This window comes from Psammomys obesus, unplaced genomic scaffold (assembly GCF_907164565.1).
Source record: "Psammomys obesus unplaced genomic scaffold, mPsaObe1.curated_primary_1811, whole genome shotgun sequence".
Taxonomy (NCBI): Eukaryota; Metazoa; Chordata; class Mammalia; order Rodentia; family Muridae; genus Psammomys; species Psammomys obesus.
In genome coordinates, this window is record NW_026594240.1 from 1,390,056 (window position 1) to 1,401,569 (window position 11,514).

The 11,514-nt window shown below is 43.9% G+C and overlaps 1 protein-coding gene across 2 annotated transcripts in view; it reads left to right on the plus strand.

The window, feature by feature from the left end:
- The window catches only part of Copz1 (COPI coat complex subunit zeta 1), a 24,340-nt gene that overhangs the window by 3,103 nt on the left and 9,723 nt on the right, over positions 1-11,514 (plus strand). For both annotated transcript variants that reach the window (XM_055618320.1, XM_055618319.1), the window contains exon 2: positions 11,333-11,401. In XM_055618320.1, the coding sequence (XP_055474295.1) occupies positions 11,333-11,401 (69 nt within the window). The remainder of the gene's footprint in view (positions 1-11,332; positions 11,402-11,514) is intronic.

An 11,514-nucleotide genomic window follows, 5' to 3' on the forward strand; every position in this document is an offset into this window, starting at 1 on the left:
TTATTATTATTATTATTATTATTATTATTATTATTATTATTATTATTTTGGAGATAGGATCCTACTATGTAGCCCTCCCTAGCTTAGATCTTGCTGTGTAGATTAGGCTGGTTTTAAGCTCACAAAGATTCTCCTGCCTTTTGCTTCTGGTACTAGGATTAAAGGTGTTTGTTACTGTGCCCACTTATGTCATTATCATCATTACTATTTTTATTTACCTTTTTGAGATAGGGTTTCTCTACATATTCCTGGCTGTCCTGGAGATCACTGTGCGGACCAGGCTGGTCTTGACTCTTAGAGATCTACTTGCCTGTACCTCCCAAGTCCTGGGAATCAAGGTATACACAACCACACCTAGGCTATTAATATTATTTTTGAGACAGGGTCTCAAAGCCAGATTTGGCCTTGAACTCGTGACCCTTCTGCCTCTATCTTCTAAAAAGAAGAGATTATAGGTGAACCACCATAAGCCATATCCTGTGCTGTTTTGAGGAAGGCTCTTTAAATTTTTTTTTTAACTTATTCTTATTTTTGTTTTATGTGTATGTGTGGGTGGGTACCCACAGAGGTCAGAAGAGGATTCTCTGGAACTGGAGTCACAGGCAGTTGCTGCTTGATGTGGGTTCTAGAAACTGAACTCAGGTCCTCTGCAAGAGGCAGGAGAATTAGGAGTTTGAAGCTAGCCTGAGCTCCATGGCAAGATCTTGCCAAAAAAGAAAGCAACAAACAAAAATCCAAGGAGTCCACTAGCTGGTGAGTGTACAGTGCCTGGACAGCACTGAAGAGTCTGCCCTTAGAGAGGCATGGTCCTACGCTGCCTCAGGCTTCCTTTCCGTGCCCCTCTGTTTGCTGGCTTGGCCAGGCCTCTGAGAAAGCCTGATCAGAACATGTTCTGGCCTCACCTCCACAAGGTACACTACTGTACAGCATGGAGAAGAGGGAAGAGAAGATATAGGGGGCCAAAAAATGGATTAAAATTTGCCCCATTCTGGGCATTTTTAGGTAACAATAGATTCCATCATTGAGGTACTTCACAGTGGATCCTTCTTGAATTAAGTGATCCAGCCTTGGGGGAAAGATATCTCAATCGTTAAGAACACTTGCTTTCTTGCAGAGAACCTGGGCCAGCTTTAATTCTCAGCACCGTATGGTGGCTCACCACCATCTGTAGCCCCAGCTTCACGGGATCCGACACCATCTTCTGCCCTTGGGCCCCAGGCGTGCAGGTGATGCACAGACATGCAGGCAGAACAGTTATAAAATACTGAAGAAACAGTGCAGCCTGAGCTCACAGTCAGCTTTATCAAACCTTCCTCCAGTCCTTTGTCTCTCCATTCCCAGCCTGGCTCTGGCCTCAGCCTCCTCTGCTGCTTACTCTGCTGGCTGTCCTTTCAGTTGTTGGTGAGAGCCATCTACAGGTTGCCATTCTCCATGCATAATCTGGAGTCTTAAAGTTAATAACTTACACTCTCCTTTGGCCTTTGCTTTTTTCACCCTCAAAGCTGAATTACTATAGCAGTTCAGATCCTTAAAACCTTTGGACATAGTTTCTCCCCCCTATTTCTAGGTTTTAATTTCTGAGTGCTTTTCTGGTGTTTTACAGATTAGACCTCAATTCTATCCATTGCCTCCCTGTAATATTTTATCCTAAAACTGACAAAATCCTGATTTCCACATCTCATTCAAATATCAGGCCATCTAAAGTGCAGCAGGATGCACACGTGTCTAGAGGAGGGAGCTGCGGAGCACATCAGTGACTCAAAGGTTGGCGCTGTCTCGGTGGCCTTTGCTTCCTGAATCATCTTAATGGGGCTTTTGTTAAATTCCTTTGGCAGTAACAGTGGAAGTACTTGGCCTAAATGCCCCCTCCTCCTGCTTTGGGTAAAGGTATCAATTACATTAAGCCCCCAAAGCACTCCCATCTCCTTCCTGGCAGTCCCTTGTGCCCCTCTCCCAGCTGCGTCCTTGGTGGTGCTTAGCCCCTCCATTTCGTTAGGAGAAGCAATCTACTCGTTCCTGTGCTGCAGAGATATATTTCTCAGCCAGGGCTTGAGCGGTGCCAGCGCTGCCCCCGGTGAGGTCCCTGGCAGCCATAAAAAATTTTATTGTGATTATGTTGGTGTCGGGGTGTCCATCTGGGTTATTGCACACCTAGTTTAATTGATTGAAGTTTAATTTATTGACACTTCAAATTAAATGATCAGAATAAACTGTGCTGTTACTCTGGCCGGCTTGTTTTAATGGTTGATTGCTGGAAGCAGACCTTGGCTTGAACTAAAACCCCAAAAGAGTAATTGACGCTGCTTCTAACTCTCCCCATGTCTTGCCCTCTAAGAAGACCTCGTTATAGATTTCCGACGTATTTATTTATATATTTTCCCTCTCTTTCACAGTGGTGGGAAAGGGTTGGTCCCTGGCAAGGTACAAATTCTATCAAAAGTCCAGGGGAGCCATCACATGGTCAGAAAGGGGAGGAGGAGGCCTCTAATAAAGAAAACCAGACCCTGGAGAAGCCAGGTGTTCCCTGGGAGGTGGATTGTGAGTGTAGTTGCCCACTATGTGAAGGAGCCTCAAGGCAGGCTTGGCCCTTTTCTCATCTGGGTCCTTGCTGCTGTTTCTTATTCCACTGGCATGGCTTGCCTAGGTATTGACAGCAAAACTAGAGGAAAGAGGGAGGAGCTGGAGGGGCAGTAAAGCTGGACTAGGCATCATCAGTGCCTGTGCAGCCACCACTGTTGGAATACTAGGGAGCGTGCAGCTGATGACCATGCCCTGGGAGGCTAGATCCACAGACACTGTGAGAAGCCAGTGTTGGCAAGGGCCTGCCAAACCTGAGTGGTTTTCTCTCACAGCAGACTTAGATTTCTTTTGTCTTTACATTGCCTAGCCTCTGTCACCTTTGTGTCTTCAGGAAATCTTTTGTGTAATGTGCTGCAGACGAAAGCCTATCTTGGTAATTGGATGTAGCTCCGTTGGTAGTAATGCTTACCTTACACCCCATAAATTAGGCATGGTGATACACACCTGTAATCTCAGTATTCAGCAGAAGGAAACAGGAAGATCAGAATTTCAAGGTCATCCTCAGCTACAAAGCAACTTGAAGCCAGTGAAGACCCTGACCCTTACCCCCAAAAAAAATCAAAGAAAGGGAATCTGTCTCTTACTGGCTTTTTATTTTTTCCCACAATCAGTATACACAACTCTATTTATACCAAATTATTCTGAATAAGCCCTGTCAACCAACTGTCCCCCAACTCCTTTCTGTATGTGTGTGTGGGGAGGGGCGTGATTACATAGTCCAGGTCTATCCTCAATTTATGAACCTCTTGTATAGTCTTCCTGCGCAGGAATTGTGGGTTTGTGCCACCAAACCTGTCTTCCATCTTCTCTGTTGTGTAGTTCGACTGAAGAACACAGAGGATGCCCATTTAGTCTTTAATCTTTAACTCTTTTGTTTTAAAAAAGATTTATTTGTTTTAGGTATATGATGAGTATGCTATCATCATATCATCATGCACACCAGAAGAACAGGGCATTGTATCGAATTACAGATGGTTGTGGGCCACCGTGTGGTTGCTGGGAATTGAACCCGGGTACTCTGGAAGAGCAGCCAGTGCTTTTAAACACTGAGCCATCTCTCTAGCCCATCTTTAATTCTTTTTGTCAGGAACAGACAGAAGAGGGCAACAGGATAATCATGGTCAAGGATGCACCAGAAATGGATCTAAGCTGATGGTACATGTTTGTAATTCCTGCACTTGGGAAGTTGAGGCAGAGGGACTCCTGGCCCAACTCTAAGAGTTTGAGGTCAGGCGGAAAGCTGTAGTAAAATTCTGTCTTGAAAAAGAAGCAATATTCACATTAAAAAATTAAACTTTCAAGTATCTGAAATTTATATGGCCAGCCTAGGATCTCTTAAATTTTGATGTTCAGCTAGGTCTGGGCACAGACCCATTATGCTAATACTGGGGAGGCTTAGTTGGAGGACTGAAGATCCGAGGCTATATTTGGGCTATATAACTGAGACCCTGTCTCAAAACAAAATGCACAAGACCTAGGTATATAGTACAATGGAAAGAAAGAACAAAAGATGTCTCTAGCCCCTTTTGACTTTTTTTCTTTGCTGAATAGTATTTAAGTGTGAGCTTCTGAATTACCAAATTCAGGTGGCAGGATGTTCTGTGTAGCCCACAGGCCTGGTTGAAGAGAGCATCTGATTTAATCTCTGTTCATCTGGTTCTCAGCAGTGCTGGCCACGCATTTCTGTGAAGCCTTTATCTTGGTAATGGTTGAAGAGTTACGAACTGTGTGACCTCTGGGAAGGAAGTTCTCCAGCAGCTAGGTGTCCTGAGCTTCAGAAAATATCAGGGAGCTGAGCAGTAGTCCAGGCCTTTAATCCCAGCACTTGGGGAAGCAGAGGCATGTGGATCGCTGTGAATTCAAGGCCAGCCTGGTCTACAGGAGAGCCAAGGCTACACAGAGAAACCCTGCCTCGAAAAACAGATAGATAGATAGATAGATAGATAGATAGATAGATAGATAGATAAAAGAAAGAAAGAAAAGAAAAGAAAAGAAAAACAAAACAGAACAACAACAACAAAAAACACCCCGGGACTCTGCATTCCCAAAGGAGGCTTGGTTGTCTATTTGCCAAAGCTAGCCAGGATGGTGCAGACCGTTACTCCCCCTGCTGGCTGTGTGAGATTCTCAGTCATAATAACTTCTAAAGGCCACATATTTTTACTGATGATATTAACTAGCTGAAGGCAGGACATCACTCATTTCTTTAATTTTTCCTCTTCACATTCAAAAGAATATTTGGCTTTTTTGAACAGGGTCTCCTTAGGTAGCTGTGGCTGGCCTGGATCTCACTATGTAGACCAGGCTTCCCTCAGCCTCACAGAGATCATCAGTCTGCCACCAAGCCAGGCTCTTCACATAATCTTATCTTCAGAGGAAAAAAATCATTGAATTATAAATCTAGCCTCATAACTGTATGATGTGTTCTTGTTGTTTGTTTGCTGGGAACAAAGTCCAGAGATTTTTATCAGCTTATCACAAGGGTCTGCTCTAATTTTTTAAAAGGCACTACCCTAGGTGAGCTATGGCCAGCCATTCAACTTCTATAAGGAAGTTGAGTTCAGAGAAAGGGAGAAGAAAATTTGAGTTAATTAATAGCTTACCCAGAATTCAGAGACTTCAGCTCCTCTAACTGGCAGTTTGGTCCCATTCCCCAGCAGCTGTCCACCTAGTTGGTATTTGTTTGTTTGTTTGTTTGTTTAGACAGGGTCTTTTGCCTAGCCCTGCCTGTCCCAAAACCTACTCTATAGACCAGGATGGCCTCAGACTCAAAGAGATCCACCTGCCTCTGCCTCCCAGAGTGCTGGGATTAGAGGCATCTGCATCACACCTGGCTCGCCTGGAACTCTTTATTTAGACCGTAGTGGCTCTGAATTTACAGAGATCTGCCTTCTTCCACCTGCTGAGTGCGTAGATTAAAAGGTTTGTACCACCGTGCTTGACTCATGAGTCATATTTTCTGAGCTTTGCATTTTTTATTTTGTTTTGGTTTTTCATATGTCTCTCTGTGTGTATGAATGCCACATGTGTGTGTCTGTGGAGGCCAAAAGAGGGTGTCAGATCCCCTGGAGTTGGAGTTACACACAGTTGTGAGCTACCTGGTGTGGGTTGGTGCCGGGAACCAAGCTCCACCCTGGAAGAGCAGTGAGCACGCTTAACTGCTGATGCACCTCTTCAGCCCTGTGATTTTATGAGTTGATTTTTGGTGATGAGGAATGTGACACAGTGCTAAAGCACAGACTCCACGACTGAATTATACCCACAGCCCCTGAGCTGTGTTTTCCAAATCTAAGTGCTTGTCCTTGTCAAATCTTTTAGCTAGGGGCTGGAGAGATGGCTCAGTGGTTAAGAGAACTGTCTGCTCTTCCAAAGGACCCAGGTTCAATTCCCAGCACCCACATGGCAGCTCACAACTGTCTGTAACCCCAGTTCCAAGGGATCTAATGCACACACTAATGCACATAAAATAAAATTAAATAAATTGTTTTAAAAAAACTTTTAGCTAAATTTTCTTTTTTTCTGAGGTATACAGGCCTCTATTAGAGCGCTACATCTCAGCACAGCTTCTGATTTTAAAAATGTTAGCACTGGGCAAGGTCACAGAGTACTTGCCATGTGGAGCTGAGAGTGCTAGCTAGGAATTTCTCCTAATTTTGTTTTGCTTTGAGACTATCCTAGGTTCTGGAGCTCACGGTGTAGTCCAGAATGGCCTCTAACTCATGATTCTGCTCAGCCTTCTAAGTTCTAGGATTATAAATGTGTGTGCTATGAAGGGCTCTCTTAGTTCTAACTCTCTAGCTTTGTAAGTGGGATTGAAAGAAGAGCATCTTGTTACAGTTTTTAATTGGTCAGATCCATTACTAAGCCAAGCCCTTTTGTTATTCATTGGATCATAAGTAGGAATAAGTAGGAAACTCATTACTTTCCAGGAATCACAACCAGATTGATTGTTTTTACTTTTATGTTTTGTTTTTAGTTTTATTTTCTGTGTACAGGTGTTTTGGCTTTGTGCATATATGGGCACCATGCACATGCAGTATCTTCAGAGGCCAGAAGAGGGTGTCAGAGGCCCCTGGAACTGGGAGCTGGGATCTGAACCTGAGTCCTCTGCAAGAGCAGCAAATGCTCTTAACTCTGAGATTCTCTTCAGATTCTTAGGCCTTTTGGTCTTGTGACTAAGTGAAACAGATAGTTGTGGCTCTGAAATCCTGTCTGTCTGCCCTATACATTGTTCCTTCGAGCTTTTTGGTATCACACTCCAGTCTTAACCAAGTATTCCCTTACTGTTCCATATATTTTGTCAATAGACTTAATTCCGTAGTTTTGTTGTTTGTGCTTGTTTTGAGATGAGGTCATTTGTTCCAGCCTGTCCTAGAATTTAACAGGTTGCTGAGGGTGACCTTGAGTTTCTGATCCTCCTGCTCCCACCACCTGCATACGAGGGTTACAGGCGTGTTCAACTACTGTCAGCTTTCCATGTTTTCTTCTCCGAACCTATTTTTATTAGTTTTACTTAAAATACAAAATACACACAAAGTTTGGTGGGGTTTGTTTTTTTGTTTTGATTTATGATTAAACATAAGGTCTTAAACCTTAGGCAAGCATTCTGCCCAAATAGCTTAGGCCTCAGACTACTGCCTTTGTAGCACCTTTTGCTTGGGCTGTAACCCTGAGGAAGCTTCAAGTCAGGCAGAGGCCCACAGAGGGCAGCACTGAGAAGGACTCTTCTCCAGTCGCCCTTCCTAGTATGTGCATTGGGGCTCCCAGGCATGTTTTCATCAGACTTCAGGAGTCCCTGATTGAGATCAGAGAATCATTTGAAGCCTAGTTGCTTGTTAGATGACATTTCAGCTGTCCTGAGGACAGCTTTCTAGTTTTCTTGATAATAAAAACAGGCATGAAAATCTATCTCTGCCATTCCTTCTACGAGTCAGTCTGCCTATCCCATCATTTCCAGGCACTATTAGCATTTGAGGTGAAGTTCTGTTATACACTCAGGCTGTGGCTCTGAAAGTCAGTGCATCACAGAACTTTGTCTCGAAAGCTTTCTAGCAGCTGCCCATTTGGGGAGTGAGAGGGAAGAATAGATCTTTTCAATCCTTTGAATATAGTCCGAAGATTGTAGGTCTTTTTTAAGAGTCAGTATTTAATATATTGCAAGGTCAAAGCCTCATCCATTGTCCAGGAAGCTTATTTCTTTGTACCTGGGAGTTATTTATAAACGTGCCCTTTGCAAAACTTGGAGTGAAATTACGTTATCAGTAATGGCTTCTGGAGCCTTTAAACTGGCCGGTTTTGTGACATTAAGGAAATACTCAGTCTTCCCCACTCCTGAAAGGGAAAGGCCATAGGTGACCAGCTACAGTTAGGAGGGCTGACTACTGCAGCAGAGTGATGCCTTCAGGTGACAGTCAGTTTCCTGCTGAAGATCTCAGCTTTCCTTGTTGTGGATCTTCTCACGTTTGAAATGGTCAGACTTTTTGTTATGCCTTTCCTCTTCTTCCAGAACTTCGGTGCCTGAAAGCTCTTTTCTCTTTTGTCCTTTAACCTGTCTTTTGTCTTGCCCAGGAAGACTCAGAGTTTCTGTTTTGAGATCTCTTTGATCATATCTTCTAGGACATCAGTGAAAAGAACCAGGAGCAGAAACCTGGTCTATGTTTTTTCGTCGTTAGCATAGCCATTTAGATGCTTAGACAGTGTTGGCCACAAGAACATTGGCTCTTCCACTTGGCAGGTGGCCATTAGGGATTTTGGCTTGCACTGGATTGGGGATGTGCTCTCTCATTTCTTCCAAGAATGCCAGACTCTGGCTGTAAGAACAGTCATCAGTGCCAGAGTAAGGTTGAGTTTCAACTTGTGGGCAACTAGCCCTCTATGGTTGCTGTGAGTGTGGGTGGCCATTTCCTTCCATTAGAACTTTGTCCACTAAGGACACCATTCCTTTCGCAGGCTCTATTTTGGTACTATAGAACAGAGCCTGCTTTGAGGCGTGATCTTTCTGTGTGGTGCAAGTTGTTAAGAGAACAACTTCTGTTTGTGGCTTTTAGACTATATTGAGAAGACTTCCCTCTGCAGACAGCACAGGCCCCAGCTGCAGAGGAGATGCCCCTGTCCTTTACTCCAGAGAGCAGTGTGACTAGGGTGGGCAGTTTTCACAGTGTCAGAAGAGAGGGTGACCATTCCCAAACATCAGTCTCACTACAAAGTCTGCTTAGATGCAAAATCCAGCTATACTACATCATGTCAAGAGGGTTCTTTTTAAACTTTATTCTCTATTTTGAACAAATATTGAGAGTTTAGAATGTGCCAGGCATTTCTCTGGATAATTGAGATGAAGTAATGAAGAAAACACAAAAATTAATGAATGTTTTGGTTTGTGTCTTTTTGCTTTTTGAGACAGGGCCTCATCAAAAATTACCATCCTTAAAAATTCAAGTCAGAGTGCTGGAGAGATGGCTCAGCAGTTAAGAGCACTGCTGCTCTTCCAGAGGTCCTGAGTTCAATTTCCAGCAACCACATGGTGGCTCACAGCCATCTTTAATGTGATCTGATGTCCTCTACTGGTGTGCTGGTGTACATGCAGACAGAGCACTCATGTACTTCAAATAAATAAAATCTTAAAAAAAAAAAAAAATCAAGTCAGAGCCAGGCACTGTGACACAAGCCTGTAATTCCAGTATTCTGGGAAGCAAAAGCAGGCAGATTGCTATGAGTTTGGGGCCAGCCTGGTCTACAAAGATAATCTAGGACAGCCAAAACTACACAGAGAAACAAACCCTGTGTGTGTGTGTGGGGGGGGGGGGGATGCTGGGTCTTAACGCATTTTCAAAAGACTGGGTTAGTGAGCTGGAGAAATAGGCCAGCAGCTAAGGGTCCTGGCTTCTGCCTGGCATGGTGACACACACTTTCAATCCCAACAGTTAGGGCAGAGTCAGGTGGATCTCTTGAGTTTGAGGCCATTCTGGTCTGCATAGCGAGTTTCAGGACAGCCAGGGCTACACAGAGAAACAAAACACTGACTTTTAAGCTGGGTACGGTGGTGTATAGCTTTAATCACAGCACTGGGGAGGCAGAGGCAGGCGGATATCTGTGAGTTCAAGAATAGCCTGGTTTACAAAGTGAGTTCCAGGACAGCCAAGGGACTCTGTCTCAAACAAACAAAAATAAAAAAATCCATCACTACCACCAACAAAAACCACTGGCTTCCCTTCTAGAGGACCCAGGTTCTATTCCTAGCACCCACATGGCATCTGTAATCCCAGTTTTAGGGTAATCTGACACCCTCTTCTGACCTCCAAGGGCACCAGCCATGCAAAGGGTGCACAAGCAAACATGTAGACAAAACACCCATACACAAAATAGTAATAATAAGTAACTGCTGGCACTCTGGAGGCAGGGGCAGGTGGGTGTTGTGGGCCAGCCTGGGCTACTTGTCAGGAGACCCTATCTCAAATAAGTTAACAAACAAACAAATAAATAAAAGTTGAAAGAAAAGAAGCCTGGGCTAATCTCCACTTCTCTTGAGCTAGGGTTGCTTCTCCATATGGAGCCCCCATCTCTCCTGAAGCCTCAGTTTACCTCTGTTAGGATGCAATTTCTGGATTCTTTGTAGTGATTCTTTCTTCTGCCTCATGACTTTGTTAAACACATGTTTTAAAGATGGGTGAGTTTCCTAAGGCGAGGAGAGCAGAGCAGATAGTACTGCCTTGGCACAAGAAGTATTAGAAAGTGGTATTGGTGAGACCTCAAATAAAGTGAATGACAATAACTCTCACCTTCCTTTTCCCTTCAGAAAGTTGTGAGGATAGAGAGAACACCAGGCTAGGTAGTTTTTCTAAGTCACCTGTTTGCAACTGAAGAAAGGTGTTAAGTGTAACCATTACTAAAGCTGAGCTGGGATGGCTTCATAAGAGTCAACATCAGCAACTCTGTTCTGTTTGGCAGGAGGAGGGGCTGAGGATTAAACCCAGGGCTTCCTGCATACCAGACATGCATTGTAGCTCTGAACCACACCTCCGAGCCCTTGGTGTCATTCTTGATAGTGAAAGAAAACTCCCCTCCTGTTATTTCAGCTACCTCCCAGACCCTGGACATCTCCTATTTTTTTGTTTACTACACTTAAGATTCAGGTGGATCTTTTTTTATTTTTTATTTTTTATATTTTTGTATCTTAGCAAATTAAGTGGTAATGGTTTATATATATCAAGGAAGGATTTCATATGTGGGTTTTTAGATGATGTCTGCCTCAGCTGGTGAGTGTGTATGCGTGCACCTGTGCACCTGTGTGTGTTTATACTCATGAACTCCTGCTTTCTGTGTGGAAGGCTTAGAGTGACTTGCTTTAAGCCTCTGCTTTGGGACTGCAGTGACTTCCAAGGGCATTCAACCCTCTTTCAAATAAGTAGTGCCCGTTCATTAGTGTGGCCACATTCCATGCCTCTGTGTGTGTGTGTGTGTGTGTGTCTGTGTGTCTGTGTGTGTCTGTGTGTCGAGGAGGCTAGGGAGAATGGGTGATTTGGGAAATGACTCAGCCTTAGGACCTTGAAATAAGAGCATGGTAAAGGCCTGTGATTCTGAGACTTTTCCTGGGCCTTTCTTTCCCTGGTGGCGGGGTATTAGACCCATGCTGCAGTATGGGACACACACAAACCCCTGTGTGGCTCTTTGCAGCTCCGTGGGACCAGGGAAGGAAGGGATTAGGCTTGCTACAAGTGGAGCTTTCAGAACTGAAGATGTGTTCATGTTTCTTCAGGAGCCCTCCCTGTACACTGTTAAGGCCATCCTGATTCTGGACAATGATGGAGACCGACTCTTCGCCAAGGTGAGATTTCCTTTGGACAGAAAAAAATGGAGATTTCATTTTTTTTCTTTTCTTTTCTTTCTTTCTTTTCTTTCTTTCTTTCTTTCTTTCTTTCTTTCTTTCTTTCTTTCTTT